The 21,025-nt window shown below is 50.0% G+C and overlaps 1 protein-coding gene across 1 annotated transcript; it reads left to right on the top strand.

Annotated features, from left to right (window-relative positions):
• The first annotated feature begins 618 nt into the window (after positions 1-618).
• ssh2b (slingshot protein phosphatase 2b) lies at positions 619-20,900 on the top strand. Its single transcript, XM_056594791.1, has 16 exons — positions 619-795; positions 4,884-4,927; positions 10,472-10,584; positions 11,025-11,089; positions 11,552-11,673; positions 11,870-11,938; positions 12,273-12,338; positions 12,503-12,697; positions 13,104-13,197; positions 13,307-13,435; positions 13,524-13,570; positions 13,781-13,927; positions 14,436-14,636; positions 15,191-15,308; positions 15,750-16,547; positions 16,753-20,900. The coding sequence occupies exons 1-16, from the start codon at positions 733-735 to the stop codon at positions 17,875-17,877; spliced, it is 3,396 nt and encodes a 1,131-aa protein (XP_056450766.1). The 5' UTR covers positions 619-732; the 3' UTR covers positions 17,878-20,900.
• The last annotated feature ends 125 nt before the right edge of the window (positions 20,901-21,025 follow it).

Here is a 21,025-nt window from a genome sequence, read left to right as displayed (position 1 = left end):
CACATCCCACCTGCAAATGCCTTTAAATCCTCCTGTTGCATCTTATATTAATCTTCTAAACTACATCCCTTTGCTATTATAGTGCCATAATATGTTCTCTGATGCACCACTTATCAAACAAAGAAAAGATATGCCTGGTGACCAACTGGGTGAACGGCTAGAGAGTGAGTGAGTGAGTGAGTGAGTGAGTGAGTGAGTGAGTGAGTGAGTGAGTGAGTGAGTGAGTGAGTGAGTGAGTGAGTGAGTGAGTGAGTGAGTGAGTGAGTGAGTGAGTGAGAGAGAGAGAGAGAGGGGAGAGAGAGAGAGAGAGAGAGAGAGGAGAGAAAGAGAGAGAGAGAGAGAGAGAGAGACAGACAGACAGACAGACAGACAGACAGACAGACAGACAGACAGACAGACGGACGCTTTCTGAGGTCCAAATTAATTAGGCCACTTCGATTAACTTGAACAAAGTTGGTGGGTTGTTCTTGCATGTTCAGGGACTGAGACGTTCATTCAGTAATATGTAGTCAAAGTACATAGGCCTAATTCAAATTCAACCATTCTTCTTTGGCCTCCAGCAAATAAAGGGTTAATCGCAATTGACAGCTATTGGTTGGTGCGCATGCGTACGACGGGCCTAGAGAGGAAACAGCCTGCGACGAGAGAAGGACCGCTCGCGCTCAGCTGGTTCTCATAAGCATTATGCGCGTGTCGCCGCCGTCTCTCAGGTGTGTGTTTCCCGCTCGTTGAATGGCGCTGGTCACCGTGCAGCGGTCCCCGACCCCCAGCACCAGCTCCAGTCCCTGCGTGTCGGTACGTTCTGTCTTCTAACCCCCAGCCGGACCCCTCGACGCGGTTTGGGTTCATTTCCGCTGTTTTGCTACAGTCAGAAGTGCCTTGCCTTTGTAGTTGTACGCATGCGTATACTATATCGTTTCATTTTGAATAGCAGAATCAATCTCCTGAAGATGAATATGTCATTATAACTCGTTATATTTATAGGCTTGGGTAAAGTTATGTTGCGATTGAATCCGCACGTTCACACATGCATTTGAACACACAATATACACGTTATGACGGCTGCTTAACGCATACACCAGTTCAGTCATGGCTAATGTATTAATCCTAAAATAATACGTCCATTTTTTTGAATGGGGGATTTGAAAATATGTAAAAAATGTATTAAAATAAGTGTGGCATAGCTGCAAAGAAGAATGGCTTCTCCGTATGAATTTTAGTTCTGAGTCCTAATGTTGCTCTATGTCCTACTGTTGGACAGATGTCAATCTTCCGCCTGTACGGTGTCTCGTGATGACACGTATGCGTGTTTTATGGTTGAGACCTTTATCAGACCCCACGGTATTTGAGGGTGTTGTTATGTTAAAAGACAGGAAGGTGAGACCTCCAGACATCCGGAAGAGAAACCGGCATATTCATGACAATTTAAATTCAAGGCCCAATGCCAGTTATTTCCCTCAATCATGTTGGGACTGTAGGGTTTACTGTACATGCTGCTCATACCCAATCTGCACATATTGGGGCTGTAGCTGCTCATACTCATTCTATCTTGGGTCTGTAGTGTTTACGTTAAAGGCTGCTCATACTCAAATCTGTCTCGCAGATTCCAGTGTTTCCTGTAAGGTTACACAGGAAGGTCTACGGCTGTTGTTAAGCAGGCAATGTAGAGCATATTTTGTAATTAACGTGTTTCCTGTCAAGATGTGTAGTGCAAGTCAGTATTGCCATGCATGATGAATGGCTGTTTTATTAGAATAATAGCTAAAGCATATTATTTACGGAAGATGTTTGGTACGGGCCTGAGAGAATATTATGCAGTCCTCATTATACTTTGTTTGTTTGAGACAAACCGATTTATAAGGTAGCCATCAGTGTTTATTCGAGACGGGGAACCTTTTGTGGCTGTGTGTGTACACATGCATTTGTGTGCTCAGTCACTCCTACAAAACCCAAACAACTAACCTCTGCTGGCTAATGTCTCTAACCTTTTGTTTGGTCATGTGGTCTTGCATGAGACCCTGTCATTCATGTTTCTGCATTCTGCAGACAAACCTGTTTGCCGGGTTTTCTTTATTTCAAATGTCTCTCCTTACACAAGAGACCAACAGCAGAATTAACTTCATCTCTTTAATGAAATTGTACGCAAATGAAATCATAATCACTGTTAAACGTTAATGTATGTTTCCAATGAAAAGTTCTGGCTCAAGATTTATCACGCAAAGACAGACACACACCATTACCCCCCGCCCCACCCCCAGGGATCAGGGATACTGTTCAGTAGAGCTGCAGACACCAAAGGCTGGGTGATTTGAAAGGATCAGTCTCATGATTGTCATAGGACGTTTCACTCAATATCATAATAATGACTATTATGAAGAGCATGTTTGCCTCGATAAGCCCTGACTTTGCTGGTTAGAATGTTATTGTTGTTGATTTCAAAGTAGCCCTTGCTGATTGTTATGGGAAAAAATGGACTAGGTTCCTGTTGTGATGTCACAACCAGCAGTAATAAGGCCTTGTCTTGGAGCCAGGCAGACGTGGAATTGAATATTACTAATGCAATTATTAATTTGTTATTATTCTCGTAATGCATGCCCTTATACAATCAAAAATGACACGCTTCTCATTGTCCACAGCAGCCATGTTTTCTCCTTGTGAAGGAGTTACGATATTTTAATTTTGGACAGAATTGGCGTCTGCCGTAACTGCTGCCGGTCTTTTCTGCTGGCCTCGCATCATTTTACTTTCTTCCCCTGAAATGGTTCCGGTCAGATGCGTACCCTGGTTTCATGTGAACGTAGCAGAAGGAGCTTCTGATCCTACTGCTGCATGAATGGCCACACTTTAAATGTGCCATGAGGTTCAAATAAATATTTGAATACCCAAATATTTGGGGCAAGTCTTATATGGGATGGCATCATTTGGGGCAATTGAGGAGACCAATTAATATGTTCCAACCGTGGTTTGTCTTAAGTTCAGGTTGAATACTTTCACGGTTCGTGGTAGAACTGGACCATTGAGGATATAAATCACAACAGAGCTTCAGTTAACCTTTCTGATCTTGATCGCTTCATTACAGTCAAATGTCAGATTGTGTAATGGCCGGCTGTAGTTTAGAGAAATGAGTGGTGCATGTTCATGCTCATTACGACCCTCTGAAGCAGTCTGGAGATGACCTGTGACCCCCAGAGGGGGTCAGAGCATGAACATGACAACCTAGCCATAAAGGATAAGTCTAACTTAATATGTAACATGTAGGCATCATGGCCGTATGGGCTCGGACGGCATTGTTAACCGCTAAGACTACTATAAATTCATAAATATAAGTGATGTAAATAAGGCTCCGGGCAGGATATAAATTTGGCTGAGCTACTGAGCCTCAGGTATAGACGTATAGTTTACTCATTTGCATATGCTTTGGAGAAACCCAATACCATTTGCTTAAATGCAAAAACCGTCATCGTTCCTAAAATCAGTCTTCTCCAGAGGCTGATCTCTAAAGTTGACTGGTTGAAGGTTTCTGAGGCCTTCAAGCAGAACAGAGATAAGTTATATTTCAGCATTATTATATATTATTTGTTCTATAGTCCAAACTAAAAAACGGATCAAAAACAAAAAGCTTGAGCGGAAAGCCGAGTTAAAATCTCTGCGTCATGTGTTTTCCATCAAGTGTTTACGGAGAGAGCCATCGTCTGATGAGACCTGGCCAGGCTGTCCGAGATGCGGTCTTGCTCCTGTCAGAGACGCGGTCTTGCTCCTGTCAGAGACGCGGTCTTGCTCCTGTCAGAGACGCGGTCTTGCTCCTGTCAGAGACGCGGTCTTGCTCCTGTCAGAGACGTGGTCCTGTCAGAGACGTGGTCCTGTCGGAGATGTGGTCCTGTCAGAGACCTGGCCCTGTCGGAGACCTGGCCCTGTCGGAGACCTGGCCCTGTCAGAGACCTGGCCCTGTCAGAGACCTGGTCCTGTCAGTGAGACACTGTCCTGTCAGCGAGACACTGTCCTGTCAGCGAGACATGGTCCTGTCAGAGACGGGGGCCTTCTCCTGTCACAGACATGTTCCTGCTCCTCTCCGGCACTGGGATTGCTTTGGCTTGCTTTTGTCACACGGGTGAACTCCAGGTCCTACTACTTATTCACAAGCATCAACACTTCCGCAAATAATCAGATCCAGTGCAAAACATTCATCTCTAGACCCTGCCCCATGCAAAGGATTGAGTGGTGGATGTAGCTCCACCTCAGCTAGCATTCATTGTGGATTTCGCTACTCGATGTGAATGATAACTGACATTATATATACTTATAGATATAGCTTCAGAGAGCGGGAAGGCTTATAAAACCACTGGTATGATAACTGCGGCCCTGGATCTGAGTAGGGCTAGTGATGATGGAGGAAACAAAAAAATTTGGTATATTCTGAACAGAAATTACAATTTGTCCTCCACTGCTATCTGCAATTGTTCAACACTGTACAGATTTATTTGAGACCCACTATATTGTCAAGTCTTGTGAGCTATAATCAGTATAAACATCTCTTCCTGTTATGAACCCATAATTACCTGTTTTGTGATCATGTCAAGGCTAGTCCTCTTAACTATGCTGCAAGAATATATGCAACTGTCTGTGAGTCAGGCTTGTCTGACTGTGTGTGTGTGTGTGTGTGTGTGTGTGTGTGTGTGTGTGTGTGTGTGTGTGTGTGTGTGTGTGTGTGCGTGTGCGTGTGTCTTTAAAAAGCTGAATAGCTTACACAGCAAGAGGGCACAAATACTTTGTCTTTGACTAGTTTCTACATAATACAATAACAGGCAGCAGCCTTGCTATTACAGATAACTAGGCTTATGAGGGTTCATAAGTCATTAAGGTTTCATTTTGTTTTCTCTCCTAAGGAATCTGGTAGTGGGGAAGAAGACCGTCGTTCTCAGCCAAGGAGGTAAGTCAAAGGCTGTCCTTCACCACCACCACACAACCATCTAACCCACCATCACACAACCATCTAACCCACCACCACACAACCATCTAACCCACCACCACACAACCAGCTAACCCACCACCACACAACCAGCTAACACCCACCACCACACAACCAGCTAACTCACCACCACACAACCATCTAACCCACCATCACACAACCAGCTAACTCACCACCACACAACCAGCTAACTCACCACCACACAACCATCTAACTCACCACCACACAACCATCTAACCCACCACCACACAACCATCTAACCCACCACCACACAACCAGCTAACCCACCACCACACAACCAGCTAACCCACCACCACACAACCAGCTAACCCACCACCACACAACCAGCTAACTCACCACCACACAACCAGCTAACTCACCACACCACACAACCAGCTAACTCACCACACAACCAGCTAACTCACCACACCACACCACCAGCTAACTCAACACCAAACAAACATCTAACTCACCACCACACAGCCAGCTAACTCACCACCACACAACCAGCTAACTCACCACACCACACCACCAGCTAACTCACCACACCACACCACCAGCTAACTCACCACACCACACCACCAGCTAACTCACCACACCACACCACCAGCTAACTCACCACACCACACCACCAGCTAACTCACCACACCACACCACCAGCTAACTCACCACACCACACCACCAGCTAACTCAACACCACACAACCAGCCAACTCAACACCAAACAACCATCTAACTCACCACCACCGAACCAGTGATGCTGTGGGGTGCTCTATTTGTCTGGGACCAGGACTAGAGCACTGAGCCAGTACCAGTGTGAAGGACAAGGTTATATTGGTCTGGAACCAGGACTAGAGCACTGAGCCAGTCCCTGTGTGAAGGACAAGGTTATATTGGTCTGGAACCAGGACTAGAGCACTGAGCCAGTCCCTGTGTGAAGGACGAGGTTATATTGGTCTGGGACCAGGACTGGAGCACTGAGCCAGTCCCTGTGTGAAGGACAAGGTTATATTGGTCTGGGACCAGGACTGGAGCACTGAGCCAGTCCCTGTGTGAAGGACAAGGTTATATTGGTCTGGGACCAGGACTAGAGCACTGAGCCAGTCCCTGTGTGAAGGACGAGGTTATATTGGTCTGGGACCAGGACTGGAGCAATGAGCCAGTCCCTGGTGGGAAGGAAAGAGGTTATATTGGCCCCACCCTGTCATCATTCATCCTGTTGTGAGAACCTTGGCTGAGAATATGTAAAACTAATCCAAGGGAAACTGGTGTGAGCAAACGTAAGCAAATTCACTATGAGGCTGTGTTCTGATTGGTTGATTCAATGTGAAGGTCCCAACTTGGGACCATATGGTGTGTTCCTGAATCCTCGAACGCCAGACTTCCGAGTCGAAAGTCAAAGATCTCCCAGCTTTCTTGCGTCATTTCTCGAAGGCACGCCCCCTTTTTGACTTCATCTTTTGAACATCTGAGAGTAGACCGAGAGCAGTGATGACGCTCTCAACAAAATGGTTGCGCCCATGAAGAGATTTTTATTTGTTGTTTGTTGTTATTTGTACCATGTAGGTCATTTTAATGTTGATTTTAAATGCTCTTACACACACTCTATTACATTGCTACTCTATTCCGGTCACCAATTTATACATAGCGGTCATGGTCTTGCGGTGCATGCAATACAATGTAAAGTTGTGTTGTTTGTTTTCGGGTTGGTTTGCTAAAGAGGCTAATATAGCTAACAATAAACAACTAAAATGGCTCTCCCTGACTCTAAAGTTATGTTGATACTAAGCAAGCTATTTTGTATATTATAGCTTGTATATAAGCTATAAAAATACAATTACACCAATGTTCAATTGTTTATGTAAATAGGTTCATTTTGGCATATAAAAATTGTATATGACAATAATTGAGTAACAATTTAAGAGCCGTGTTGCTTCCAAAAAAATACATGTAGACGTTCAGACCAATACTTACCTTGTAGTATATAATGTACTACTAGACGTAGACCAATACTTACCTTGTAGTATATAATGTACTGCTAGACGTTTAGACCAATACTTACCTTGTACTATATAATGTACTTCTAGACGTTTAGACCAATACTTACCCTGTAGTATATAATGTACTTCTAGACGTTTAGAACAATACTTACCCTGTAATATATAATGTACTTCTAGACGTTTAGACTTGATAACCTACCCTGTAGTATAAAATGTACTTCTAGACATTTAGACTTGATACCTACCCTGTAGTATTAAATGTACTTCTGGACTTGATACCTACCCTGTAGTATCAAATGTACACAGTGTTCACAATAGTCCTGTCTTAAGGGACCGTGATGTCACAAGCATTTCAACTGTTGAAATTGTCCATCATGTGGTTCTCGTAATTAGTGCCGGTTCATGCATTACCCCCCCCCCCCCCCCCCCCCGCCATGGTCTTTTTTTTAAGTATAGTCTGTTCTTTCTTTCCAATATATATATATATTTGTAACAAACTGCATTATATTAGCTGGCCACCAGAGGGCTGCAATCTCCTGTAAGCATGTGAGTGAAGGGACCTCCTATGTCTGTTAGTGGAGCTCTATTCTACTGAACTCTGCAAGGCCAGTGGTTAATTGTGCAAGTCAAGGCATATCAAAGGGGTTGGATTGTAGAGTATACTGATCGGCTGGCTGGGGGTGGGCTGGGGGCGGGCCTTGAGTGCTGGCTAGGGGTGTAAAACTTAAAGCACACATTAAATGACTAGAAGTCAAATAGTATTGTTAATCGTTGCTCCTTGTCCCCACACCTCTTTACCAGTAGATGACCAGTCCTTCACGCAGAGCAGAGCGTGGAAACTAGGTCGGTGGTCAATAACGTTGTAGTATTTGCTTGGTTTCCTGAAGTTGTTCAGCTGTCGTCCTGTCAGACATTAATATTGACTCACTGATCAGGCGAGGCACGTTATTCACCTGGCAAACCCAACACAGGGCTATTCACAGGGCTCGATAAAGGAAGAAAACTAATGTAAGAACATTTAAACCAGTAAAGACGACGGAGATCGAAACAGAAGGATGGTGTCTCTAAGTGCAGCTGCCCACTGCTAGGGTCGACACAGACAGACATAGGATGGGTGCTCGACATTCCCCCACTGTTTAACTCAACTAAGGGGCTTCTTGTGTCCCCGTCCGGTCTGCGTTCCACATCCGGTCTGTCTTTCACTTGGGGCCTCGGCGGGCCAATCGGTGATGGGGGATGTGTAACTCAAGATGGGTTTCGACCAGCAAATACGCAAATGTAGGTGAGCTTGAAATTTGACTGGGTGCCCTGCGAGGTCACACGTGAACTAACGCGCGACAACCCGCCGCAGAACAAGCCCCAGGGGTTGGTTGTCATGGCTACCACTTCAGAGGTCAGCAGACCAGCCCTGTTCCTCCATGGCTCCTTCCTGGGAGCCAACGGGTTTCCGAACTGCCGGGTTGACCTCTCCACACAGTTCCTATGTTTGTGTTGTTGGACCGCCTTTACGTTCAGGACACTTTTATCCACAGTGAGTGGATAGATACTAACGGGTCCACGACCAGGGCACTGGTCTGATGTTCCTGAACACGGGCAGGAATGAACTGCTATTGACGGGATCAGATGCTCCTCGTCGGACCCGGATCTCCAGGGAGAAGATCACACAACACACGCCGCCTGATGATCAGAGTGAGGCAGGAGTGAGACAGTTGTTCTCTCCCGTAGCTCTGCCCTGGGCCGCGTTACAATGCAGACCATCGACTATATACTGCTATAGTATATGTTGAGCACGGATTTCGCCTAAACCGAAGTACTGTATCCAAACGCACCTTGGTAGCTAGTATTACTACCAGTCCAGTCATACCCATGTGTACAAGCGTTTTTTTCACAAAAATTATTCACATGGTACGGACCGAGTTGGATATGCTCCAAAATATTTAGAAATCAATAGAATAAATAAATAAATATGGCTCTCTTGTAGGACTCTCACTAATGTGGGGGATATGGCATCAAGTACAATGACAATCAGCGCAGTCCCTGCTCATGTGGTCTCGTGAGATAACCAGCAGGACTCGTTAACCAGCAGGACTCGTTAACCAGCATGACTTGTTAATAAGCAGGAATCGCTCACTCGTGAACATGTCAACAGTTCTCTTTGAAGCGAACTCCAGAATGTGTGGTGGAGTGGCGTGAACATGTCAACAGTGACTGTCTTGATTACACGCCAGCAAATAAATAACACAGGTGTTACTTGAACTACTTGCTCTGACACGTCGGTATGTTGGAATATAAGGTCTTGACAGTTTGAAATGTAGGCTGATGGTGCCCAGTAACGGGTCTCATGACCTGCTAGTAGGGTACATACATGGGGTTACTATGGAAACCCAAATAACTAATTACCATATACTCTTATTATAGGCATGGAAGTTATTTTTATTGCTAATCTTCATAATGCTAATAATGCACTCTCAGACTTTTAGAGTACAGTTGTTAGGCTTTAATGAAAGCTGGTAACGTACAATGTGTCTGCATGCTCAACAGTTTGAGGTACATTTTTCAGGTACATTCAAGAGGTACATTTTTGGTTTCCTGAATTGTGTTAGCAACGCATGGCCATTGAAACGGGCTGCAGGCTCCCTATGTGGAGATGAAGGAGGCCATTTTGTGGGGAGAGATGCACCTAGTAATGTCCTGTTGGATGTTTGCCGAGGCTAGTGCGTAACTGGTGGGCTGAGGTTGAGCAGGCAAACACCATGACATAGACATGACAAGACTCGACGGGCTCACATGGAAGTTGTAAATCAAAATTTTGTCTCAGATCCTAACTGTCTGTCTCCCTCTCCCTCTCTCTCTCTCTCTGTCTCTCTGTCCCTCTGTCCCTCTGTCCCTCTGTCTCTCTGTCTCTCTCTCTCTCTCTCTGTCTCTGTCTCTGTCTCTGTCTCTCCATCTGTCTCTGTCTCTCTCTCTGTCTCTGTCTCTATCTCCCTCTGTCTCTCTCTGTCTCTCTCCCTATGCGTGTCTTTCTCTCTCTGTCTCTGTCTCTGTCTCTCTCTGTCTCTCTGTCTCTCTCCCTATGCGTGTCTTTCTCTCTCTGTCTCTGTCTCTGTCTCTCTCTGTCTCTCTGTCTCTCTCCCTATGCGTGTCTTTCTCTCTCTGTCTCTGTCTCTATCTCTCTCTGTCTCTCTGTCTCTCTCCCTATGCGTGTCTTTCTCTCTCTGTCTCTGTCTCTGTCTCTCTCTGTCTCTCTGTCTCTCTCCCTATGCGTGTCTTTCTCTCTCTGTCTCTGTCTCTATCTCTCTCTGTCTCTCTCTGTCTCTCTGTCTCTCTCCCTATGCGTGTCTTTCTCTCTCTGTCTCTGTCTCTATCTCTCTCTGTCTCTCTCTGTCTCTCTGTCTCTCTCCCTATGCGTGTCTTTCTCTCTCTGTCTCTGTCTCTCTCTCTCTCTCTATCTCCCTCTGTCTCTCTCTGTCTCTCTCCCTATCCGTGTCTTTCTCTCTCTCTCTCAGCATCAGTGAGAGTTTCCTGACGGTAAAAGGCGCCGCTGTGTTCCTGCCCAGAGGGAACGGCTCCACTCCCTCCTCCGCCTCACGCTTCTCCCAGCTGCGCAGCAAACATGCAGGTGAGGGGCCCTGAGGTTAGGTGGTCTGGAGGACCCTGAGGGGGTCTTGGGGACCCTGAGGTGGTCTGGATGGACCCTGAGGGGGTCTGGGGGACCTTGAGGTGGTCTGGAGGATCCTGAGGTGGTCTGGGGGACCATGAGGTGGTCTGGCAGTGCCACGAGTCTGCTGCCGCGCTACCAAGTTCAGCTCGAGTGTCGTACTGGAGCCTGCAGGGGTCCTGGTCCAACGGGCCTTGGCTGATGTCCTATTATACTATGGGATGGTCTTATGACCAAAGCACCACGTAGGGCCTCATCTCCGCAAGAACCAGAGGAAGACCCACATCATGATGAACGTGTGGGAATAGGAATGTAGACTGGTTCTGCCTGACTCGGCTCATTTGTCAGGCAGAACCAGTTTGAAGGAGTGAATGTTGACTACCGGTAATTGTTTCCTCCAGGGGACCTGCAGCAGCATCTGCAGACGATGTTCACCGTCCTCAGACCGGAGGACAACATCAAACTGGTGAGACGCAGGAACACACGCACACGCAATCACACTCACAGAGAAATACACACACACACACACACACACACACAAGCACGCACGCACACGCGCACACACGCACGCACACACACACACACACGCGCAGTCACACGCGCAGTCACACTCACGCAGTCACACACACAAATGCAGTCACACACACGCAGTCACACACACACACGCAGTCACACACACACATGCAGTCACACACACACATGCAGTCACACACACGCAGTCACACACACACATGCAGTCACACACACACAGAGACATGCAGTCACACACACATGCAGTCACACACACACAGAGACATGCAGTCACACACACACACGCACAGAGACATGCAGTCACACACACACAGACGGTATTTAATCCCACAGAGACATGCAGTCACACACACGGTCCTAACGTTTGCCCTCCTCCCCCCGCCCTGGGGGTGTGCAGGCGGTGCGTCTGGAGAGCAGCCACCCCCAGGTCACCCGCTACATGGTGGTGGTGTCCACCAACGGGCGTCAGGACACGGAGGAGAGCCTGGTCCTGGGGATGGACTTCTGCCCCCCAGAGAGGTGAGGCTGGGGGCCTGGGCAGGGGCCGGGGGGGTTCAAAGCCCGCTGGCATCATCATCTAGAGCTCAACCTTGTGATCGGAGGGCCTGCCGTTTATAATACTGAACGATGATGAACCGTGGCGTGTTTTGTAGGGATTGTTATACGTCATAATGGGCACAATGTGACGTTTTGAACGTTTGATTTTCTCCTTTAGCTTAACTTGTTCTGTGGGACTGGTCTTGCCACTATGGAGCGACACCCGCATACATCTGGATGGAGACGGGTGAGAGAGACGTGACACGACGCATCATGCACACCACATGCACTCCTCCACCTCCCTTTCTCAACAGCCTCAAAGGGTCATGCGACATCTAGCGCTGGATAGTTTCACAAATCCGATTTTAGATGAGTATTTAAAGTGCGGTTGAAGACTAGCTAACATCTTGGTGAAGGGCATTTAATCGGTAACCTGTCCCACCTTAGATGTTCTCCTTTTAAATTGGGCACTCTGATAATGGGATGGGATAAAAAGAGAGGAGGAGTCCCGGCCTATTGCCACACATGCTTTCTGTGACCCCTCTCATCCGGGCCCCCCCCGTCTCTCTTTCGTGTCCCAGGGGCTTCAGTGTCTCCACCGAAACCAGAGTGCACGTCTTCAAGCCCGTGTCCGTGCAAGCCATGTGGTGAGTCCAGGAGCTCTCCGACACATTGTCTATTGCTGCTTTTCTTTCCTGTTTGATTGGACCTTCAGAGATTTTTAATGTGTACAATTTCTGTGTCTCTGTCTCTGTCTCTGTCTCTGTCTCTGTCTCTCTCTCTCTCTCTCTCTCTGTCTCACTCTCTCTAGGTCGGCGCTGCAGTCGCTCCACAAGGCGTGCGAGGTGGCCCGTTGCCATAACTACTTCCCCGGTAGTCTTTTCCTTACGTGGGTCAGCTACTACCAGAGCCAGGTGTCCTCGGACCAGTTTCGGATCAACGAGTGGAACGCCATGCAGGACGTCCAGTCACACCGCGCCGACTCGCCCAACCTCTTCTCCGACGTGTGAGTCCCTCTCCCCGTCGTGTCGTGGTCTCACGCTGGGGGTCTTAATCCATGGCGTAAAGACGGAAAGATAGGCTGAACGAATGGCCCTGTAAGCGGTGGTCTGCTGCTTTTGGATGTATTTATTTGACCCTTACCATCCTATAACCACAGTTCAATCATTCATACTACTCCTCTCTGGAACAAGTGTGCTTGTGGGAGATGTGTGGTCTCTTCTGTAAGGCACACACATGCGTATACAGACGAATGAGCAGACACGGTTGCAGTCGCCATTAAATAGTCAAACGGTCATTACTTCAGCTGTCTTTTATTACAGTCAAGCATCCCAAGATGTATGGATGATGTCTTTATAGTTGATGTGTTTATAGTTTACGGCAACACTTTCTAAAGGCCTCTTATTTTCCAGACCCACAGAAAGAGAGAGGACAGAGCGGCTGATTAAAAACAGTTTGAAGGAGATCATGATGCAGAAGGATCTGGAGAATGTCACCAGCAAAGAGGTGATGCTTCCAAAGAACTGCGTGTGTGTGCGTGTGTGCGCGTGCAGATCAGAATAAAGCTGGAGCTGTTTGTGAATATGTGTATTTCTATGACTTCATGTTAATGCAGATCCGAACAGAGCTGGAGATGTCCATGACGTGTAACCTGCGGGAGTTCAAGGAGTACATAGACAACGAGATGATTGTGATCCTGGGTCAGATGGACAGCCCCACAGAGATCTTCGAACACGTCTACCTGGTAGGTCCTCACGGTGGCCATAGTCTGTTGAAGGAGGGCCCTTTGGCCGAGTCCCAACTCACCTGTCTGCCTCCTCCTCCTCTCCCAGGGATCAGAGTGGAACGCATCCAACCTGGAAGAGCTGCAGAACAGTGGGTAAGACGAAGACACCGGATATTTATTTTCTCAATATTCACACCGACACATTGGATGCACCTGTTTTGCCTTTGAGGTAATGTTGTGATAGTGGTGTCTGATTGTCGTGTAGCAGGCCGTGAACGGCCTGCTACACGACAAACAGACACCACTATCACACCATTGAACGGGCCGTCCTTTAGCTCTGTCTTCTCTGCTCCCGGCCCTCAGGGTTCAGTACATCCTGAACGTCACCAGGGAGATCGACAACTTCTTCCCTGGCCTCTTTGAGTACCACAACATCCGCGTGTACGACGAGGAAGCCACGGACCTGCTGGCCTACTGGAACGAGACCTACAAGTTCATCTCCAGGGCCAAGTGAGTGCATACCCCCCACCCCCCCCCGCCCACCCCAGGGCCTCCTGCGGGCCAAGGCTCCGTGTGCCGGCCCATGGAGGTGTCTGCCACCAACGGCCCACATGCCTCAGCTCTGTGTTCGGGGCCAGTGGGCAGACTATTGAACAGGATGGCGACACATCACTGCCCTAAAATCAGCGCATCCACGCACACAAATTATTATTGAAAGCATTTTCTCTCCAAGCCTTGGCCATGGGTCGTCAGTTGCGTACTGCTTCACTTCATAAGCGCACAATGCATCACTTTCTCCTCGCAGGCTATATAATTGCTCTCAGGAGTAGAAGAATACTGGGTGTACCGGCAGTAAACGAGCTCACAATAACAATTTGTGTGCAGGCATGTGTAACTTTTTAGTTTTCCTCTCTATTTTTGGCCGTGATATTCCGCCATGTGCTCCTTTTGCTCCTCTGCGGTCTCTCGTCCCCAAAACTCCCCCTGTTGACGCGAGGGCTCCTCCTGTGCTCCGCAGGAAGGCCGGAGCCAAGTGCCTGGTGCACTGCAAGATGGGGGTGAGTCGCTCGGCGTCCACCGTGATCGCCTACGCCATGAAGGAGTACGGCTGGGACCTGGAGCGCGCCTTCCGCTACGTCAAGGAGCTCCGCGCCGTCACCAAGCCCAACCCCTCCTTCATGAAGCAGCTGGAGGAGTACCAGGGCATCCTGCTGGCCAGGTACACACACACACACACACGCTCACGCACGCACATGCACACACACGCACATGAGGATACACACGCGCACACACACACATGCACACACGCGCACATGAGGTTACACACACGCACATGAGGATATACGCGCACATGCAGATACACACACACAAACGCACACATGCAGACACAGACACGCAGGCACACATACAGAGACGCAGGCAGGCAGACACACGCAAAGACAAATATAAGCAGATACACTCACAGACACACAAGCCAAGACACATATAAGCAGATACACTCACAGACGCACACGCAAAGACGCATATAAGCAGATACACTCACAGACACACACACGCAAAGACACATATAAGCAGATACACTCACGGACACACACGCAAAGACACATATAAGCACATACACTCACGGACACACCGGTTTGCTTACCTGGCTGGAATACGTTCTACCCAGCATGCATCCCTTGAGTTCCCTGAAGGCGCTCCCTAAATGCATTGACCCTGAAGGGAGCGTCGGCCTGCTCCTCGTCCTGACCTCTCGCCTCTGCTTCTCCCCAGTAAGCAGAGGCACAACAAGCTGTGGCGCTCGCACTCCGACAGCGACCTCTCCGAGCACCACGAGCCCCTGTCCAAGCCCTCCGCCCACAGCCTGGGCCCCTCTGACCCCCACAACCAGGTCAGGAAGAATCACTACTTTCCTCTGCCAGGTCTTGTGGATCTGAACCTTCTACCTTGAAAGCCTTTGCATAAGCGTCCCATGAACCATTCCTGTCTGAAGTCCATCTCTGTCCGCTCTGTGCTTCGCTAGGCCATCCAAAGCTAAACCACTCTCAAAGCTCCAGATAATGATCAGTGCTGGAGCGGCCGTCCGTTTTGAATCTAATTCGGTAGAGTGAATGTGGGATTTATGTAGGTAAGTCAAAACGTAGTGGAGGCATTCTGTTCTAGTCTATCCTCCCTTTTGTCAGTAGGCTCTCTAGTTTTCCTGGATGCAGAGAGAGGTTGACCTCTGACTCCCTGTGTGTTTTGTCCTCTGTCTCCGTCCATGCGTCCGTGGCTCCTCAGTAATATCTGGTTCCCCTTGTGAGTGTGAAGACCAAAGTGTTTCCTCACACAGGCCAGTAGCACGGCCCCCACCCTGGAGGAGCTGCTGCAGCCGCCGGGGCCCTCGGCCCTCGGCGCCGCTGGGCCGTCCCAGTCCACCAGCCTGCCCGACACCGGGACCCTGGACGCCTGCCGCACTGCCCGGCCGCCGGCACCGAGGCCCCGGGGGGCCCCGCTCCCGCCGTGCGGCACCCCTCCCGCCCCCTCGGCCGGGCCCGCCTCCCCGCCGCTCCCCCACGCCGACGGCCCCCTCGCCCCGGAGGAGGACCCGGCCGGGCCCCCAGCGGAGGACCCGGCCGGGCCCCCAGCGGAGGACCCGGCCGGGCCCCCAGCGGAGGACCCGGCCGGGCCCCCAGCGGAGGACCCCGCCGGGCCCCCAGGGGAGGACCCTGCCGGGCCCCTGGCCCTCCTGCCCCCCGAGCTCTCCGCGGCCGCTGTCCACGAGAGGCCCCCTGCGCCCCCCTCCGTCCAACGCCTCCCCCCCGCAGCGGCCCTCAGCGCCGAGGCACCCGAGCGGCCCCTGGAGGCGCCGCCTCTGGCCCCAGGCCGGCGCGGGGCGGAGGTCCCCGACGAGGCCTCACCGGGTCGCGCCCGGCGCCTCTCCGGGTTGCCGTCGGAGAACGGGACGCCCGCCCCTGCTGACGCGACCACGGACCACATCAACTTCTTCAGCGCCAGGGAGAAGTTCCAGGGTCTGTCCCAGGACGGGAAGCCTCTGGGCCAGTCTAAGGGCCCCCTGAAAGATGGCCAGGGACCCCCCCTGGAGGAGGGGCCGGGCGACGGGCAGAGGGAGAGGGAGGAGGGCAGAAAGGTGAGGCCGAGCTTTTCCTCCATGTGTTCTAGGGATGTGCTAAAGTGTGTTAGCGGGACAAAAGAGAACCCGGCTGACGTATGTGGTGGAGGAGGAGCCTCTGGGGCCCCCTGGTGGCCGTCTGAGTCTCAGCCTCCTTCAGGATGGGGACAGTAAATCCGGTTCTCCTCTAAACTAAACGTGTTCTCTCTCACTGCCTTCGCAGGACGACCCGCTCCGGGTGCAGATCATAGAACTGAAGCCTACTCCGCCTGTCAGCCAATCAGAGCGTCCCGGCCAGCAGGACGAGGGCAGCGAGCGGGAGGCGGCGGAGGAAGCGCCGTCTGCGCCGGCGAAGGAGAAGGAGAGCGCCAGTGACGCTCCCGCCCCCTCCAAAGAGGAGGAGGGGGAGGAGCCGGACGGCGCTCCTCTGTGCAGGGATTGGACGAGAGGCTCGGTGAAGCGCGTCACTCGGCAGCTGGAGCAGCGCATGAAGCGGGAGCAGGACCCCCCCTCCGCCGCGCCCCCTCCGCCGCCCGGCTCCTCCTGCACTCGCCGGAGATCGCAGCTCCCTCCCCCGTCCCCGCCTGAAGACCCCCCCAACGGAGGTCCGGACCCCCCCTCCAGCCCTCTGGACCCGGTCGCCGGCGGCTTCCAGGAGGCGGGTGTCGAGGTCCAGCGGGAGGTGGACCGGACAGAGAGACCCCCCCTCTCTACCTCTTCGCCCCCGTCACCCCGTCACCACCACCACCACCACCAGCCCTCTCTGCTCTACTCCTCGCCCCCCCCCCTCTCCTCGGTGGACTTCCTGTGCCTGGAGGGCGTGACGGAGCAGGACTCGTCGGACTGGGACCGGCCCGCCGACGGGATGGTGATGAGGGGGACGTGGGCCACGCTGCGGGAGCTGGGGGCCTTCCTGCAGCAGGTGAGCGCCAACAAGTGGGGGCGCGGCGTCGAGCAGAGGGTCCGCGAGGTGGAGGCCAAGATCCGGCAGGCGGGGCTCACCCCCCCCTCGCTGATGAAGCGCTCGGCCTCGCTGGCCAAGCTGGGCTGCCTGGAGCTGCTGGCCAACGAGCTGAGCGAGTGGGACCCGAGGGCCGACTCCGCGGCAGCAGCCGCCGCCCCCAGCGTGGCGGACCCCCCCCCGCTGCACGGGGGCAGCGACGAGTCCAAGAAGAAGCAGCGGGTCCAAGGCTACACCTCCTCGGGACCGCTGCCCCCCGCCCCCACCCCCGCCCCGCTGCGGCCACTCGGGCTGATCGCCATGGCGACCAGGCAGCAGTATGGAAGAACCCAGCCCCTGAGGAGGCTGAAGAGACGGAGCGTGAGCAACCTGTACCACACCATGTGACACACCATGTGACCCCCACTACCACACCACCTGACCCCCTGTACCACACCACCTGACCCCCTGTAACACACCATGTGACCCTCTGTACCACACCATGTGACCCCCTGTAACACAACCATGTGACCCTCTGTACCACACCATGTGACACAACATGTGACCCTCTGTACCACACCATGTGACCCTCTGTACCACACCATGTGACCCTCTGTACCACACCATGTGACACAACATGGGACCCCCTGGACCACGCCATGTGACCCCTAGTGGGGGTTCAGCGGTGTGGAAGGGGATGGGAACAAGCGTTGTCGTCTGCCTGCTCTAGCAAAACAAACCTAGCCTCTTGCCTTAAGTAAAACATTCTTGCTGACATTTATGGTTTGATCCGCAACACTGTCTAGATCCTGTGACCTTTGCCCTTTTGAGCGTAAGCAGCGGTCCCATGTAAAAAGGGGACTTTTTAAATGTGTGTGCACAACAAGAGGGAAATACACAATTGACATTTGTCATTTGAACTACACAAAACCTGACATACCTTCTCTGTTACTAAGAAAACGCGTCCGAACCCAGTCTCCTCCACTTGTTGGTAGACATTCAATCCTACCCCGTCACCAGAGGCCGAGCACGACCGTAGGAGGGTTGTGAGCCTGTCCGAGCCTTCAGCCAGCCCCTAGGGACAACAATGGAAGCACAATGTTGGTCATTTGTGTGCCATGACAAATTTCTTTTTATCAGCATCTCTAACCTTGTGATGTTTAGAACTGAAGGAACGTGATGCCCTCAGCCCGGCGAGGCTGAGAACGAGGGCTGAATAGATACAGCCACACCCAGAACGAATGAATGAACGAGGAGGGAATGAATACAGCCACGCCTAGCCAGCATTGTGGCCCTGAGCCCTACTCTGAAAGGAGAGAATGGTAAAAACAAAAAAAAATAGTAAAAGGAAAGAAAGGGGCAGGTTGGTATCAGCCGTTTGTTTGTGACAACGACACAATACCTCAGTTGGTCTGAGGCCAATCTGCTGAGTAGCTTCATGGGCCGCTGGGACACCTGGAGGCCGGGAGCCTTTCCACATCATCCTTCCACGTGATGGGACACCTGGAGGCCGGGAGCCTTTCCACATCATCCTTCCTCGTGATGGGACACCTGGAGGCCGAGAGCCGTTCCACATCATCCTCCCTCGTGATGCTCATCGACTGGGCCTTCTCAAGGCAGTGATGGCTCTGATTGAATTCAAACTGTAGATGTATCCCATCTTTTAAAAGAGATCTGGCCTCATCAGGGCTGGTGCTGAGAGGAGTTTAGTGCAGTCCTGGTCACTTCTTGTCTTTTACCCCGGGGGGTTGGTTGTAATATGTCTTTCATTGCTGTTGATGGGGTCTTTTATCCCCAGTCAGGACCTTTGGTTTGGGTGGGAGGTCTTCTTTTAGCACAGCCCTGCGTGGGCGGGACTAGCAGGGCTGCATCTCAAACAGACGTCTGTGGGCCTCTGAGCAGTGCAGCGTCTCCCTGTACTGTGGACATGAACCCAACATGTCTTTACCGGTCTGTTGAACATGCACTTTACTACGTTTGTACGGTTTTAGATGGTTTTTAATTTTTTTTAAATGTATGTTGCTACTATTGTGGAGGAAGCTCAGTGCGGTTTGTGTGTGTGTATGTGTGTGGGGAGACAGTTAATGAGTGTGTGCGCATTCATGTAAAAAAGGTTGTGTGTTGCCCCTTTAAATTATCAATGTAAATAACCTTTTATATAATGTGCTTCAACTGTGACCATTAAAGAATGGATGACATCAAACTATTGATTGAATCTGTGTGGATTTATAAAATAAGTTTACCCAATTTGGGCCGACAAAGGCACATGAGAAGGAACCAGTAATCTGCATAAGCATTCTTAATACTAAACATCCAAGCCACCAGAAATTGAACCAATGAGCCTTCCTTCCTGTTGCAGCACATTGACAGATTCCCCCAATCCTCGTCTCTGAGCCTGCTCAGGTAAAGAGAAACCCCCAATCCTCGTCTCTAAGCCTGCTCAGGTAAAGAGAAACCCCCACTGCTCAGTCTCAACACTCCTGAGCCTGTTCACGTGTGGAAAACCCCCACTCCTCACCCCTGAGCCTGCTTAGGTGAGGAGAAACTACAGTCGCGACCCAGACGTGACGGACAGGTTCCAACCCGGTTATACTGGAAGGTAGAAGACGGATTAACTTAAAGCTTGCATAAAGGCTACACCACATTAAGAGTCTCCTTTATAAGGAGGATATTCAGAGTTAACATACAGTACACACATTTGTAAGATTTATTTGCAAAATGCAATCTCCATGTAGTATATCGTCTCTTACAGGGGTGAGGTTCACATAGTATATAGTTTCTTACAGGGGTGAGCTCCATGTAGTATATAGTTTCTTACAGGGGTGAGCTTCATTACTTGGGTGAGTTTTATTTGGTATATAGTTTCTTATAAGTCCTCCTTTATAAGGTGGACTGCTATTGGTAGGGATGAGCTTGATGACCAAGATCTAGAAGCATTGAAACACTAAATATAAAGAAGGAAAATTATTGTATGAGTTCAGTTGAATGGTAGCTGTTGATGATGGTTTGGGTGGTATGACGACTGAAATAAAAACACCAGCTTTTGAATGAAATGTGTATATTTACAACTGAATCGTCTACAACTTGACAAGATGAACAAACAGTTCTCCATTCAGAATTTGTTCTGCTTTCATTCACGTATTTTTATGTATTCAGACATTTGTCTAAAATGGTATTACTGAAAAAAATGTGATTACAACACTATTGAATGCTGCACAAAGTACAATACTTTAACATCCTATTGTCATAACATGTCAATTATGTTATGTTGCCAGTAAGGGGGTGTCAGCTCTTATGGACAGTACACAAGAGCTTCAGCGAGTCAATGTTACCCTCAATACTTTCTGAAAGACATCAAAGGCTGTAAAAGGCGTCCATTTAAACCCTCAGCTCACCTTCAGAAATCCTACAAAATAACACAAAACAAAGTTAAACAGTTCTCTATAATGATTATTTATTAATAAATGAAGTATAATATAAATAAATATATAAATAATACAATTAAATCATGATTCAATTAATAAATAAAATAAACGTATCTCATGGCTCTTGTTGC

Source organism: Gadus chalcogrammus, chromosome 7 (assembly GCF_026213295.1).
Source record: "Gadus chalcogrammus isolate NIFS_2021 chromosome 7, NIFS_Gcha_1.0, whole genome shotgun sequence".
In the NCBI taxonomy this organism is placed as follows: Eukaryota; Metazoa; Chordata; class Actinopteri; order Gadiformes; family Gadidae; genus Gadus; species Gadus chalcogrammus.
The sequence above is the reverse complement of the archived record's forward strand: the minus strand, read 5'-3'. Positions and strand labels throughout refer to the sequence as shown.

Excerpts from the sequence above, each read along its gene's own strand:
- ssh2b (XM_056594791.1), top strand. The coding sequence starts at position 733 with ATGGCGCTGGTCACCGTGCAGCGGTCCCCGACCCCCAGCACCAGCTCC. Across the intron at positions 13,436-13,523 it reads TCTTCGAACACGTCTACCTG|GGATCAGAGTGGAACGCATC; the intron begins GTAGGTCCTCAC and ends CTCCTCTCCCAG. Across the intron at positions 13,571-13,780 it reads GAAGAGCTGCAGAACAGTGG|GGTTCAGTACATCCTGAACG; the intron begins GTAAGACGAAGA and ends CCCGGCCCTCAG.